At 42.1% G+C, this 17063-nt stretch overlaps 1 protein-coding gene across 1 annotated transcript; it reads right to left on the reverse strand.

Annotated features, from left to right (window-relative positions):
* Positions 1-6358: 6358 nt before the first annotated feature.
* LOC143348325 (uncharacterized) lies at positions 6359-16649 on the reverse strand. The gene is given in 11 exon segments (XM_076778408.1): positions 6359-6435; positions 6887-7063; positions 13546-13647; positions 13741-13962; positions 14041-14189; positions 14356-14689; positions 14756-15014; positions 15088-15296; positions 15299-15530; positions 15946-16062; positions 16131-16649. Coding segments are annotated over 11 exon segments (2016 nt in total). The 5' UTR covers positions 16269-16649.
* Between the last annotated feature and the right edge of the window lie 414 nt (positions 16650-17063).

A 17063-nucleotide genomic window follows, 5' to 3' on the forward strand; every position in this document is an offset into this window, starting at 1 on the left:
CTGTCTCCCGGCGACGCTCCTTCCGCATGCCCGACGTTCGGAGCACGGATCTGTACACGAGGCAGGGGTCTATTCTCGTCGTGAACACGTTGTCCCTTGGTCTTCCCACTGGAATACCGCGTCGTGTCGGTAGGCGTTCGCATTTTCGAATCGTCGGGTCGCCACGCGTGGCGCCAAAAAAAACCACCGCACTCCACGCGCTCACTCACTCGCGCTCGCACGTCACGGGCACTCTTTTTTCTTTTCCTCGTTGCACCGTATCGCACCAAACGTCCTGTATATCGCACGCACGCCGGCTCGAGTCGTCACCTTTGCCCGCAAATTCTCGTTAATCCGATTCCAAGAGTCGCGTATCGCATCGCACGGTCGCAGAACGGTCTCCCACGGGCACGGGTGGTAACCAACGGCGAACAGCACGAAGAAAGGAAGCAACCGGAGGATAGGAGCGGAGCGCAATATCGTGAGAGACTGAGTTGGTGCCTTCCACCTTCACTGGCAGCCGTTCCGCCTTGGAATGTGCCTTTGCCCCCTCGAACCCCTCCCGCTCCACTGTACCGGGCCCGTAGACTCGAACGAGGGACCCTCGGGGCCCCGACTCTTGTGCCGCATGCCCCCACTTCCTCTCCGCCCTGCCATTCGAAGTTTGCCCCTACGACCGTCGATTCGGTTCTGGGATCGCGAACATCAGGCCCACCCACTCTCGCGACCCGGACTCGCTGGGTACTGTAGATTCTGCAGCGTTGTTAACCCACTAGGTTACAAATTCTTTTTTTTCAAAATTAATCTTTCTTCCGTCAGAATATATTCATCGGAAATCCTACGAGTGAAATTATGCCTCCTCGACACTTGCACGGTATACATTGTAAAATAACGAAAGGCAAAACTGTAAACTATAAATATTTGCATAATAAGGTAGAGTTAATTTTCTCCATAAATCAATCTGAATAATCAGGTAAATTAATATTGATCGTAACGGTGTCAATTCGTAATATTGTGTTCAGAATAATTTCAATGCAATCTTAACTGGATTATAAATATTATTTTATGTATTTGTTTAGGTTATTTTAGTTTCTTTGATACGAATATTATCTTTTTATACTATATTACGTAAGTAGGTACATTGCTCAAACGAAATTAATTCTTACGTTTTATCACATACATTAGTAGTAAACTGAATTTTATGCATTGTTTCGGAAGAAGATAAAAGGAAATGTTTGAAATGAGAATCTCGGCTGAACATCCTCTAAACAAAACAATATTACATTTATACAGAAATTTGTTAATACCACAACTGGCAATTTATTATTTAATAGTCTGTTAACAATCAGAACATAAATACAATTGACGAAAATAGCAAATAAATCAGAGTTAATAGGCCAAAATGCACAGTCAGTAATTTAGTATATTTAGAAATTAAAACTTGAGTTATATTTATTGAAATTTCCTTGAAGAATATATATTTACAATCACGTATAATTACAATTCGTAACGTATGCAATGAAGAATTATATTTTGTATATGAACGCCTTGGCAACTCTTGTTCTAGAATTTGTTTTTAATCATCGTCCCGAGCAAACAAGCGCTTTTCCGATGAGACGCAGGGCAAAATTTTCCAAGAATTTCACAGGCCAGGTATGCCTCGATTCGTCCGAACAAAGGACAAAGAAAGATTAGGTATCCTAAGTAGGTATACGTCGATTCATGGTCAGTTCCTCAGTGTTGAAGCGCAACAATAATTTTCAAGGAGAGAAACAACAGCGAAAGCACGTGAAATTCAGCGCTCGGAATTCTTTCCGTTTTACTGTCGCGTTTACTCGAACCAATTCGCGAGTAATGATCGCCATTTTAATTATCCTTTAAATTTAGTTATAGAAATTACTTGCTCGTTTCTCTTATCGAGCGAGCCTCTTCGTAAAGTCTAACGGGTGAACGGTCTCTTACCGATCGATCGTTGGTTCCTCCGGGTCCATTTAAACTTGAAACGTTTAATTGCCCACGTATTTGTTCCAATAATTGCGCGAGAACTGTTAGTAACAATTGTTTCATTGAACTATATGTATCGAGCAGCGAATTTAATGGAACGAGGAATTATTGGTTATCGGTGTAGTTCTGAATGAATCATTGGGAAGGAGAGCAGCGATAAGCGCGCGTGGCATAACAGAAACGGAAGGTTACTTTTTGCTGATATCCGTCTCTGACTGATTCAACATAGATATTCCGTACTAAACACAATAGAATCCTCGGGGTCAAGGTAGTATGTACCGAAATATCGAGGAAACGTGAACGTTTCCAACAAACAATGGTTGAATAGTCATTTTTGAACCGGACGTAGACAATGAAAACCGTGATCGTCGGATGAATCTCACAGCACATATTACTTGCAGAATTTTAACGAGCGCAGATTTTCCCGACTATTTTTGATACGAGATTTAACCTACGAGCAGCGTCTTAATTTTATCGAGTCAGTCGGATAAAATATCGGCCACCTAAATGTTAAATTTGTTAATTATGAATTGGATCCTTACGCGGCCGAGTAATTTTACCGAGACATCGAAAACAAAGATCGTGCGGGTATATAATTTATTTTACGAGACGTTCGTTGATTGCAATACGGCCCGTATTCTTTATTCGCATTCTCACGATACTCTGCAGAAAGAAAGAACTCTCCAAGTACAATAGGCGGCGTAATTAAGGGTCAAAAGTTTTTAGCTTCATTAATTACGCGAACACTTCAAACGATGCCATTATCATCCCGAGAATGCTGCAAGCAAAACGTTCGCTGTGCATAATGTAGTTTCGTTTCTCCTCGGCTACGGGGCCATTTTTCTGAATCAATTTGGGGTGGGGGGAATAAGAAATACGAGTGCCTTAATTGCGACTGACTCCTAATTATATTAAAACAAAAAGTAGAAGAATCTTAGCTACGATTTTATTTAACCTTAGCGTTCCATTTGCAACATAAATTGTTATCGGTGAACTATTTAAACGTCGAGCACAATTTATTTGCATAAATATATAGTACTGCGTATTATTTTCTAGATCGAACGAAATATGACTACGTTACAACTTTTTGAATTTTTTTTACCGACCCTTGACTCAAGTTGATTTGAAATGTATAGTACTCGTATGAAACTAATTTAAGAGAAATAACAGAAAATATATGATTGAATAATAATTTAAAATTAATAGGATCACTGACTCACGGCAGATAATTCGAAATAAGAACATAGTTCATGGCGTTGTCTCTAGGTGGCGGCACTGACGCTCACCGGTTGATCGAACGTTCGACTTAACCGTTTACTTTCTCAAAAGTATTCGATGACGCGAAGTTGGTGTACATACTCGTTAATTGGAAACAAATTTGTGACAATTAGTTAGAATAAGTTGATGCTCTCGGACCAGTTCATCAGAATGATATGTTTATACACGATGACCTGCAAGGTGAGTGTCATTTCGCAATAATGTCTGTTATTATCGAAATATCAAAGAACCTATAAATTGTGGGAAAGCTTGTCAGAGCTTTCTTTTAACGTACGAGGAAATACGAGATAAACATATCGAAGGCTATCAGCTTTTCAATAAGATTTAATGCTGGTTTTATGAAATTCGTTCGAATGACAGATTACCATTCGAATATAGATTTAATTAACGAACGTTTCATTCTGCGTCGTGATCGGAATCCAATATGTCAGCCATTAACAAAATTTGTGACTATGAATATCCGTGAGAAATGGCGTAAGTTCACGAAATTAATTACGTGTTCGAAATATTCGTACAAAGTTGAAGTAATTCGTACGTTTATATTCCTTAAACACTTTTTGTCGTTTTATTTCGAGGAAAGCCTATGTATATCGGCTTAATATACTTTAATACTGATATTTTGTGTATGGAACGTTCGTTAAAATATCGGAAAGAATATTGAACTTTTCGTTAAACAGAGAAATCAAATTTTTAAGGTTAGGAGTTCGTATAATGTAATATACGTATATATTGTTCCCAACGTTGAATACTTTCTTTCCTTACCTAAAGTAAGGTTAAGGATTCTTTCGGTCATTTCGATCTAACATTGACTTTGTAAACAGTTTACTTTTGTTTGCTGTGATCTGTAGCGGGCTAGCTAGGTCGACCAGCTTGTATATATTTTTAGAATATACTCGTAGGCAGTTTGTCTTTGTTGACGTTTTTTTCTCTCTTTACGTTCGACGATATTGCTAGCTAGCGGTCGCATACCTCAGTCCCCTTTTCTCTTTTGAACAGATACACGCGTTACGTGTGTTCCGTGCCGTATTTTCGCCTCCATTCCGTTGAGATTACGTTTCGATCGCCGACAGAATATTTTAACAGACAGTTTGATGGAGACCGACAATCTTAATCGACCTATTTTTCCTAACTTCCATCCCGATATTTCTGTGACGTTCGTTCTGAACTCACCCTATCGTTTCCGTTGGCGAGAGTGTTCAGTGTTGCCGTGTGTTTCCGTGGGGCCGCTCGATTTCGACGGACATCGCATTTTTCTGGTAGGAGCATCTAATTTATATCAATCTGTTCGACTTCGCTTCAAATACCAGAATAGATTGAAATTTAAACCATCCGTTCGATATACAGGGCGATCCACGAAATTAGAAGCGTCTCGATAACGCTGTAAATTAATTGAAATTCTTTATTCACCTTTTAAAATTTTTCAAGATTTCGAGTTAACACACTTTTTTTTTTTAACTCTTGCATCTAATTTAATTTTGTTATTTGTATACAGGGGGTTTTTGCTATCCTCTTTGTACTGAATTATATACTTTATATATTGCTCTTGAAACACGTTACATTTTATGCAGGTTTCATTCGAAAAGATTGTATAAAATATACAGGGTGGGGAAAATTTTAGTGAGAGATTCTAGAGAGCAAAATAAGACGAAAATCAAGAATATCAATTTGTCGATCGAGGTTTCGTTAAAAAGTTATTAACGTTTAAAGTTCGAACAGCTGCGTGCACGAACGAGTGGTTCTCATTCAGCATGAGACGCTCTACAGCTGTTCTACAGGCGGAACTTTGAACATTAATAACTTTTTAACGAGGCTTCAATCAACAAATTGGTATTCTTGATTTTCGTCTCATTTTGCCCTCCAGAATTTACCATTAAAATTTTTCCCAGATTTGTCCAAAAAAATCAATAAATAGCAACAAACAATAAGTTCTGAGTGTTGCTTCGAAGAAAACCTTATAAATTGATTGAAATACCAAACATCGTAGATCGCGTGATCCAATTCCCAAGAATTTGACTCGAATTAATTTTGGAACAACGAACCGAGAATCGGTACTTCCATTGCCGTTCGTTCAGCAACATTCTCATTTCTTTTTTTTTTCCTCCGATTTCCTCTAGACCGAAATGACGGAGAATTATGAGCAGGTTATAGTTTTACGAGGGGTCAATAGTTCGGGCAGGAAGCCGCGAGTCAGAAGCCGGTCTGGCCCGGGCCTTCGTATTCGGACCATTAGTCCAATACGGCAATTCGTCAAATCGGGAGAAATGTAGTATCAATAACGTCCCGCAGCTGCTGCCATCGAAGCATGCATTCTCCTGACGCGCAAATTGCGCGCGCACAAGCTCTCTCTTCGAACCTACACGAGCGACAATTGTTTCCGATTTTCCCGGTTCCAATCCCCCTCCTACGCTCCCTCGACCATTCCTCCCCTACGATCGGATCCGTTTTTGTCCCGTCTCGATGTTTTTCCAGTTGTTTTGCTACCGCGTAATCGGCGAATCGATCCTTCGATTGATACCATACCCGCTCGAATCTTCCTGCGCTTTTTCGTTCCTATTTCCATCGAACGTGGTAACGCACTTTTAATGGCGGACTTGGACACTTGGTATTCATTACTACTTATTAAATTCCGAATAAAAGTTTCTTGCTCCAACAGTTCGACTGTAACACCTTGACTGCCACGTCGGCCATATATGGATGACAGGATTTTCCATTACGGGACTAGAAAAATTCATTCTCAAGTTGCGATCTCGTGGGAATTGGGATTTTTAGGTTATGTAGTTTACAATGGTCTAAAATCAAAATTGCGTTAAACACTCGTCACGAGAAATAAAATACGCGTGGATACAATCATCGCAGAGTTAGGTTATACCGAGTAATTGTACAGGGTGTCCAAAAAGTTTGAGACCAAACTTACACTATGCGTTACTAAGGTGAAATAGGTAAAAAAAAGTTCGTATAAACTTAACATTAAACTTTATTGAAAACATGTAAACTTTTGTTTGTGATTTATTGCGGGAATTATAAGGAATGTTCGAAAACAATACTAAAGAATACATTCTCGATTCTGTACAACGAATTGTAAGACAAATTTTATCCCTTAATCTTTGAACGCTTCTATTTTCAATAAAGCATTTTCGGACGTAAGTTTATACGAACTTTTCTCATCCATTTGATCTGAGTAATACGCAGTATAAGTGAACACTGTACATTCAAAAAAGCAAAGTAACTATTAGATACAGGATAGAAGGTTCAGTGAGATTTGATTCTTAAGAAATTTGTACACAAGTAGAAAACAACAGTGTATCCTCCTCTTTGTACCAAACAACTGTCGTTCGAAACATACTTTCATACAACGTGTAATTTACAAGAAAAATTAAGGCAAAGGAGTTAAATAACTCTGTATTCTCGAAAGGTCACAGTTTCAAATGACGTAGAAATAGAAAAACTGTCTCGAAGAGGGCGACGAACGACGAAGAAAATTTGAAAATTTCACTTCCGTTCGGTGAATTCCCCTCTCCCTGGATGATCGACGCGACCGCGAAATAGTATCTCGTTCGTATCGAAACGCGACACGACGCCGTATTTTTCATCGTTAGCGCGTGGCTAAACACGTGTCCGGGCCGACCACGTGTCACCGTTAATTTCCTGCGGTTTCCATTCTGGAGATCGTGCTCGACGGAAGTCTGGGACCGATGTGTGATGTTTGCGGATAAATCCTCGTGGGCTGCCAGCGCTGACCCTCTCTCTCGCGTCTTCTTTTCCACTCTTTCGCCTTCTCGCCGCCCCCGTGCTCGCTCACTCCCTCCTGGCAGTATCCTCGCTAAATAATAAATACGAGAGGGTTCTCCGGGAATACCCCGAGGGTGCCATTAGCGGGGTACAGGTCTCGGACCACCCCTCTCGCACCCTTCGAAACCGTCCTCCGGCTTGCACCCACCCTCGCAGCTTCTTCCACGACCCGAAACGCGAGTCTAATACACTTAGAGGCGAGACGCGGCTCCTCTATGGGTGGAGAGAGGGTCTCTCCGATCGCTTTATGGTGGCTGCCGTTGCTGCCTCTTTTCTTTTCTTTTCGTTTTCTTCGGCTCGCTTGACGAACGAGCCCCGAATAGACGAATGTCTTAAAGTTCACGGGACGACCGCGGGGGTAGATCATATTTTCCACGCCACCGGGGTGAAATTCGTTTTCATTTCTTCCACTCTCTCTTTCTCTCTCTCTACTTGCTCCTTCTGCTTCCACTTTGTCCGTTCGTCGTTCGTTTCGAATCGGTTTTCAGCTCCTACGGGTCGAAGACAGTCCCAACGATTAATCCGAACGGATCGATCCGGATTCGACGCGAAAGGAACGGCCACAATAATCGCGCGGAAAACTTTTAATCAGGCGGGGGCTCGTACTTTCGTTTCGTTCGTTCCTCTCTCCTACGTTTTTTCTTTTTTCTTTTTTCAATCTTTTTCTTTGGAACGTACCCGACCTCGACCAGAATTCGATGCAAAGAAACATTGAAACGGTACCGTCCGCCTCCGGATATCTGTATCAGGCTTCCCGTAGATCTCTAATAGGGCGAGCCGGACGCCTGGAAAACGTTGACCACTCGCTCTAGCCGGTCAAACGGTTAATCGAGGCCATTGCGACCGACAGCGGTTCTCAGCCCTTCCTCTCGTCGATTCGGGATTTATAAACTCCGAAACTGCCGCTACCTTTCAAATTTCCCCGTCCCTGTTTAGAACTTCACCGCGAAGAATATTCCCGGATACCCGCGATTCGCGAGCGTTTAAATTCCAATCGTAAGCGCCCGGATAAGTCCGATTCCCAACGATCGTATAGAAAATATTCTAATTAGATCGGAGTTTTACTTGAGCGTGCATCTTTTCAGATACGTGCTCGTCCAATGGATGCCTGGACGTCGATCGTAGGGAGATGCATCCTCGTAGACAGGATCGAAGGACGCCAACGCATCGGGAACATGCAACCGGGGATACGTGCGCGAGGGGTAAGTATCAATAATTGAGCACCATGGGGGTGGCTCCGGTTGGCCATTTAGCGGTCGAACGAAGGGGATGGTCCGCGCGGATACCCATGGTACGGGGATATCGGTGGATGTATCGCACGGCGAGGCCTGCTATCGACATGTCGACGATGCCAGGCCAGGGCTGTATATTCCACGATATAGGAAACTATCCTAGCCGCGATCATGATACGCGAAAATACCATCTGTCATTCGGGGGTGCGTGCCAGACCCTGCCCCCTCGGTCGACCGCCACCCACTTTCCTCTTTCCGCCAGGATTTTCACTCCGTTCACCCGCGCTGCTCGCGTTCTTCCTTTTTTCTTAACCGCGTTTGCTCCTTCATCGAGTTCTACGTTCGACGAACAATAAGGATAAGAACCCACCTCTTTGTTGTAAAATGTGTTGGAGCCAGTCACGGGACCGATCCAACGACATACTCGTTAACCCCTTCGTGTGCTCTTCTATTTTTCAGAATCAGTAACGTCGAGTAATTAGAAATATTTTACTTTGAGGAAATTTCGATGAATTTTAGAAAGATCGTTAAATATTTCGACGAAAAGAATTATAATAATTGAATCTCCTCCTGACGGATCAAAAAATTAAGTATTTAAGTTACTGGTGAAGATAATAATAAAATTGTAGTGATAAAAAGAGATCAGTTGTTTAAATTCCTCGATACGCGTTTCACAGTAGAATTAATCCTCCTTAACTTCTTTTTATCATTTCTATTTGAGTATAAAATTAATGAAACACGACTACTCTTCTATTTTTCGTCGTGAATAACATTGGCCAGCTATAAATATTCCACGTTCAGAAAATATGTACGAATTTCATGCAGATCAATAAATATTTCGACGAAAAGAGTTGTATAGTTCCTTGTAAAAAAAATGATCGAAAAGGCTCCTTAACTTATTTTTACAATTTCTATTTAAGCATGAATACCAGTGACAAAATATGAATATTTTATTTTAAGAACATTTTTACGAATTACATGGAAATCGATAAATACATGTTCGATAAATATTTCGACGATAAGGGTTGTACAGTTCCTTGGAAAAAAATTGATCAAAAAGTACGTATAATAGCTCCCTAACTTCTTTCTATAATTCGGGTATAAAATGAATCGTTACGAGTCGAACCTGTTTCCTTAAATAGCACGACCGTAAGATTCATTTATAATTAGCCCTGATCGCGGAACGATACTGGTTTTGATACGATTGCCATAAGTGACGGGACATGGTGTGTATCGGAACTAGTTGCCATCGACAGTCGTGCACTCATGAATAATTGTGCACCGTAGTCGAATTCATTCTCCAATTAAGAGGTACGATTTGCATTCCACTCGCTCGGCTCGATCGATAGCTGCCACTAAATTGAGGTCGTCGACGAGAATCACCGTGGAAAAACGTGGCTAAGCGTGACTAACGATAGCTCCGACGTCGCGACGCAATGTGTCGAACAATGTGTACTTATCGCAGCGCGAATATGCTGAATATATCCCACCCCTCCCCCTCCCCCTCCCAGTAATCGAGTCTCCTTCTTTTGTACGATTGTTCATCTCCATTCTCCCGTTCCCCGTTCGCATAAAAATCGTATCAGTCGCTTTTAAAAGCTGGCGAATTCGGTATTAGTGCTTCACGCTGCTTCGCGTTATTAAAAAATTCCTTCCGCGCTGCGCCGAGTGGCTGTGTATCAATGACGGCAGCTTTGGGAGATCGATAGACTGCCTCCGCGACCGCTAGATCATTTACAACCCCACCAGTTCTTCTCTCCGTATCTCGTGCAAACAGAATTTCAAATGTACAACGTGTTTAAAATTCACTAGATTGTAGATTGATAGGGCTAAGAATGGGCAATTATGGCTCACTGGATAGAAAAAGGCTACTGAGCAAAGATTAAATAAATAAAAATATCTAATTTTCCGAATGTAAATATTATCGACCCGATACGCGATTGTATTAGAAATTATCACTTCAGTTTTCTGGTACCAAGGTGTTACATATTCAAACACCCCTTTATTGTCCGCATTTTTACGAGTCTCACGAATGCAAATGATTTTGTACACACATTTTTCTTTTATTTTGACGCAATTTCTATTTAAAGTATAACGTATCATATTTGAAAATAACTTGGAAAATTTAATAAAAATCGAACTATGCTAATTTTATTTATAACAAATTCAATAGCCCGAGCGAGTACATTTGCTCGATAAGAAATCGTAAAACAAGGGTTTAAAATGGCCCAGGGTTATTTTTATCGTAAGTAAAAGTGTGCTCCGGATAGATTCCAAGGCGTTTTGGGTCCGAGGAGGTTCTCAAAGCATATTCCATTCAGAAACACCGTTTGCAAAGGGTGAAAGTCGATCGGTGAAATTTCTCTCGATGTCGTCGTCTACGCGCGTCTGGTGTCGTAGCTCTGGTTCCGCGTTTTAACCCCCATTAGTGACCCAACCCCCTCGTCGGGTAGGGGCAGGAGTTCCGTTACACGAACAAACTTAATGTTATGTAAAAATAGCAGCAGGGGTTTACGGACGATGGCAGACACTCCGTTCTATCTCCTTTTCTCTCTCTACCTCTCCCTCTCTTTGTATATTAATGCAAAGTGAAAGAAGAGCGAAAGCAATGAGGAATATCGCGCGCAGACAAGAGCCAGTCGAACCTCGAGCAGATGCTCACCGTCGGAATATCTAAATAAATCCGCGTGTCGGCCACCCTTAAAATCCTCGAGTCGAATAAGTAATAACGTTCGTCGGTCCGCGGTTGTTAGATCCATCCCTTTTCCGTATTCCGTCTTTCCCTCGCCTGCATAAGCGAGCGCTTAGTCCGATTTCGGGACTTTAATTGGCCCGGGGGTATTCCGCGGCCGTGGACTTACTTTACGAGAAAACTTTCGAGATATTTCCTGCTTCTGGCGAGACAGAGAGAGAGAAAGGGATGAAGGAGAGAATGCATATTTTTTTTTTTTTTTTGGTTGTTGTTCCACCGCGAGTTTCAGGAGACAGGGAGAAACAGGAAGAAGAAAAGGCATGAAACACCGCGATGAGATATACTCTTTCTTCGTGGCGAGATTTAATCAGTTTTGCAGCCACGGTTGCGGCCGATCTTGCGGGTTATGGAATCGTCGAGACGGCACCGGAAATTTCTCCCGGACCCTCGGGAAGCTTTGGAACGCGAGGCAATGCGAGAGGAATCGGAAACGCGATGTTTCTTCCGTTACGATACGCCGCAACAACGGGGTAAGTCGATTTATAAAATTTCATCTAAACTGCATGTTGGTTGTTATATCATTTCGAGAGCCGCGAATATGTTGGTTAACAAATACAATGTATAAATATACTGCTCTGTATTTGGATGTTATCCGTACGAGGGTGAGGATTCGACCGATACAATGTGTTCTTGTTCTTGACGTACTAATTATGGACGAAGGATAGCGTTTTATTAACCCTTTTGGTGTTTCAAGCGCATATATGCACCGGAATTATCGGTATTTCGAAAATAAAATCATTCAAGTTGGAGTATGTTTTAAATTTTTACAATAAAATAATTTATCAAGGGAATTAATCGAGTTCACGCTGACGTACAATGTATCTTCCTCGACGAGCGTTCAAAGGTTTAATTAAGATGCAATATAATGCAATGCGAAATTTCCGATCGGAATTCCTATCACTGGACACGGTGGCTCGCGATTTGTGTTATGCACCGTTTTCCTGCGAGTTCGTGGCCTTATATGAGGGGGGTGAAATTCGTAGCGGGGAGAAAATTGCAGGTCCGTCCCACCGGGGACCGATAATTTGTTGTATAAATGTATTCCGGGTAAAATGAAGCGAACCCCCGACGTTAATGTTAAATGAGCTCGAGGTTCGGACTCGAAACAAAATTTTTCTGTCGTTCCGGGCGATATCCGCAGGTGTAAATTATTAATCTTTTCAGGCGTTTAGACCGTAAATATACTTTCTTAGACGCTAACTAACGGGTTGTTCGGAATGCAATTTCGTTTTTCTTCCTTTCACAATTATTTTCTTGCATGAATAGCATTCTTACCTTTTCGGTAATAAAAAAGGAAAATATGCCGAAAATGCAGCTTCTGATTTTCCATATTTGACGGGGCACCAAAGAAATACAATTTCTCAGAATCAAACGAAATTTTTTAAAAATAATCCTGGAAACGCCAGCTGTGAAAATATACTATAATGAGAATACTGTTTAGAATAAAGTTTACTGATTAAAAATACAATTAACGTCTCTGTTGGTAAGAAAACGAAGCTGGTTTCCTAACAACCCGATAGAAACAGATATTATTTGTACCCTGGAAAAATATTGCAGACTCCTGTGCGTCTTTCGATTCTTTTTCGATGGACCCACGACCTTCGAATTTGTACGTTTTTACCGTAGACGCGTTTCGTGGGTCTCGTAGTTCGCGAAGAGCAATTGGACGACGGTAATCGCAGGGCTTTGGACAGTTTTCGTACATAGATTAGCGCGGGCGTTGTACGCGCGCGCAAACATACGAGAGGCCGTCGAGTTCATCGCGACAGGACGATTTACGAGGTTTCGCAGGCTCGCCTGTCGGACAGATAGAACGGACGTGTCAATTACGATAAAGCTCATCGGCGATCGATGTATCTGATGAAATTATTTAGACGACCGCTGTCAAGCAACGACGCGTACCTGCCGGTTTACTGCAATATTACGCGGTCTTGCACTGTTGTACCGCAAATACAATTACCCTGACTACAAACGTTCCACCCGTTGTATCACAGTCGACCATTTATCCATTACAAACGAGACGATTCTATGCGTAGATTTTCCTGCGGAATAAAATTAACGATACAGAACGATATTACAATAGCGATACTGTTAATAAAATTTATTATAAATTTCATTTCATATACATGTAAAATTGGTTGCTGATTCGGCGTTGTTTAGATTGCTATATTTACGGAGGCGTTACATTTATTATACGATAAATGTCCGTCGAAACGAACCGATGTCAAAGTGATCTCGATCATCCTCAGTCCTGTTATCTGATATTTTTTAACTACTTCGAAACTTCCAAATGTTTGGAAGTCTTTGAGACTTCCTGTGTTTCAGGGTTTCCGTAAAACTTTCTGATGAAACTCACATCTGGGTGCTTCGAGCAACTCGATTCGATATCGCTTGGGATCCATTTTCCTTTTCTAAAGGCCTATTTAGTTTTTGGTTCTTAATTTTCACTCATCTTCTTCTACTTAAACTTTTCATTTCACCCTTCTCACGAACACGTAGCGTATCGAACACGTTGGTCTCGATCCGAATAAACGTTTATCTTTCTCTCGAGCATTCTCAACTTGTCCTCGTTTGATAAACCGTAATTACGGCTTCGATCGCAGGCAACGCAATCTTTGGAACCGTGATCCCGTTTCATCTTGAAATCATTTTCCCGCGGCGTGTTCGAGCTAATCGGCGATACGTTATTCTCATCTTTTCGTTTACCTCTCGCGTTCGACTTGGACGTACTCTTCTCCTTATCTATCTCGATCAGTTTCTCGAACAGCTCCTTGTCCTTTGACCCTTTCCTCATGTCCTCGCCAAAAGCAACTTCCTCCAACTGCTCCTCGTTCTCCTTTTTCCACGATTGTCGTTTATTCAACAATATTACTTCGTCCTCCACTCGGTTTTCTCCCGTTATCGGCTCCTCTCTTTCCACGAGTGGATCTGACAACAACAATATTTTTAAATTTCTATTACTATCACAGAAATGCTACCGCGTTTCTAAATATCACGTATGATTACTTTGACTCGTCGAGGTACTCGAACTTTCCGTCGTTCTTGAAGTCTTCCTCTTCCTCAATGAATTATTCAAAGTGGAAAAATCGACGTTCCGTTCGTTCGAGTAATTTTCATCTATCCCTTTGGCAAGCGCGTCTTTCGAATATCGAGTCCTGTACTTGTATACGAATGTGATAATAACAACGCATATACGATTTAAACTAGGATCGAAATAGACAAAAAAAAATACATACTCTCTATACTCTATACTATATTTCATTTACAAATAAACATTGCGCTCACTTTGTTAGCTCTGTATATTTTCAACTTGGTACATACTTCTCTGTATTTTCGTTCCCCAAACGTTCCTTTATTTCACGCGACTCGTCCGGCTTCACGTTGATGTCCATAGACGTAAAAATTAGCGGTTCCTCGTATCCCGCGACGAAAGAGTCCCAGTAATCTTTGTCCAAGTATCCACGTTTCCGTCGCGACGCTGTAACCTCGTGCGCGCTGTCTTTGCTTTGCAACTGATCAATAGCACCCGCACCTTTGTAACGTTTCCGATGTTTCTTCTTGCGCTTTTTGCGTTGCACACGGTTCTCGCGTTGCTTTGGGTGTTTGTCCGCGCTACGAGCCACCCTGCGCCCTTTACGACGAAAGTCGATGCTGTCTAAAGGGCATAGAAAATGTTGTTAAATTCGAAAACTCCGTATCGAGACAGTCGCGATATATTTACTGTCGCGAAAGTATTCTCCGTCCCCGAAGAGACTCGCGTTGCCAAAGTTCAGCATATTTGGCACGTTCGTTAAAGGAGAAAAGCCAAGGTCCGATCCCGTCAAATAGCTTCCATTAGTCGCGTTCTTAATTCCAGTCTGATAGTGAAAAATCCTTCCGGGTTTCCCGACAGCCGCGCCGATCGAAGTCGACAATTTCCCTTTTCTTTCGTCCTCTTTCTTCGTCTCGATGTACTCCAACAGCATATCCAGTTGTTTAGCCTAAACAGACCGACCAGAGAACGTAGAAGCCACGACGTTTTCGGGCTAATCGCGCGGAATATTCATAACTTGCCATGTAATCGTGAACCGATCGCACTTTCGTCTTCTCCTTCTCCGACAGCGCGTTGTACTCCCTTATCAGGCTTTCCATTAATCGAAGCTTCTTGCGCAATTCATCGATCTCGCCTTTCGTTCCCAGATCCGGGAAAGCCTGAAACAAAAACTTGTCCCGCGGAAAGTGATCCGTAGACTCGGTCTCGTGTACCAGCGGCAGCGTCGGGATCTGAATAAAAAGATATATTTAATAGAGCTCGTTCGAAAGGAATTGTTACTCGTCCATGAAACATCGAGTACTTGTTCCAGCGAACTTTCTTGAGGATTGACGTTCAGTATCCAGTCCAGGAACTCTGTCAAATCCGGCGGCAGAGAGACGCAAGTCTTTTTCTGAACCTCGTCGAAGACCAATCTGTTCAGAAGCAGCATAACTTTTCTCAACAACACTTCCGTGTGTTTCATCTGTTAAAATTACCATTAATGGCGTTAAAGACGGCACGATAATGACGAATATATAATTACTATTGGACTATATCTACATATTAAGTGATACAAACGAGGAATATAATCACAGCTCTCTGGCCACAGTGGCCACACATTATATTTCTGATAAAGAATTTTTTTTTTTCGAAAATACATAGAATTTCGGGGGTACGTCTATTCACGAAAAATGATTGTAATTGGCCCCTGCAACTAAAAATAATTTTTCCAGAATGATTTGAAACTTTTTAATTTCACCGGAAAATTTGTCCAACTTCTATTATAGTTATTCGAGTAACTGGGTGCCGGAGTTGACTGGTAGCCTTCTCAAACATGAGTACGAGTGCAAAGGGTTAATATTTGTAATTAATGGACCAGAGTGAATTCGTAAACTCACGTCATCATCGTTGAGAGACTGACGATATCTTTTGTTAGCCGTCACTGCGTCGTCGGTTTTGTGTCTTTGGTAAAGTCCTGGGCCCAGCGATACCTTCAGATCCTCGTTCTTTTGAACCTGAAACAATATCAAAACCGTAACAAACACTTTCGAACAGTTTTCGAGCAATGCATTTTGAAAAGCACCTGCTCGAAAACGCGTTCCACGATCTTTCCAGCCAGTTCGCCGTGCAGAGCCGAGTCCATTTGCGATTCATCTTCCACGTCATCGGCCGCTAGAAGCAACGAGAACCTTTTCCTTTGGGAATCGTCGTCCCGAGTCATTGTCTAAAAGATTACCGTCGATCCTTTTCTTTAATTAAATTACGCGTTACCCATTGTCGTGCTTCACCTTCGATACAAATAATTTACAGTCTGGTGTTACTCACATCCTTGGTGTCGGTTTCTTCGCGTCGCGATTTGACCTTTTTCACGGACGATTCGCGACGACGAGTCTTGTCCTCGTCCCGTGGAATTTTGCTCTTTTTAACGTTCCCGTGATGATTTCCGGGTTTCGATGTGCGTTTCTTGTGTTTCTTTCGATCGCGTTCGCCGTTCTTCGTTCCCGTACCGCTCGAATGTTTCTTATGATGTCTTCGTTTCCTGTTGCTCGATTTGTTCGCGTGACCCTTCCGTTTCTGTTTCTTGAACGTTTTATTGCGTTTATCGTTCTTCTTCGATTTAACGCTTCTGCTTATTTTCGCGTAATCGTCGTGATCCTCGTCGTTTCCTGGAGTACCGTACTCCTCGACTTCCGTGTTTGCGTCGGAGAGTTTGTCTTCGTACGAATTCCAAAACCGAATACGATCGTCCATCGGCTCCGTTTTCTTCGAACGACGATCGTAATCCATTCCTTCCGAGTTGAGTTCGTTCGTATCGTCGTTAAACGTTTCGTAAAGCGAATCGATCGTTCTTTTGGCTCTAACGTTGCCCGTTTCGGACGAGGTGGCTAACGCCTTAAGGTCTAAATTCTTTTCGAGTATCGCGTTCGTCGGTGAGTTAGCTCTCATGTTTTCGACGGTCTTCAAGCCCCTGCTGAGCCTCACCCTTATGTCCTTGTCGAAATCATCGATCCAGTCC

The sequence above is a fragment of the Colletes latitarsis genome, chromosome 11 (genome assembly GCF_051014445.1).
Source record: "Colletes latitarsis isolate SP2378_abdomen chromosome 11, iyColLati1, whole genome shotgun sequence".
Taxonomy (NCBI): domain Eukaryota; kingdom Metazoa; phylum Arthropoda; class Insecta; order Hymenoptera; family Colletidae; genus Colletes; species Colletes latitarsis.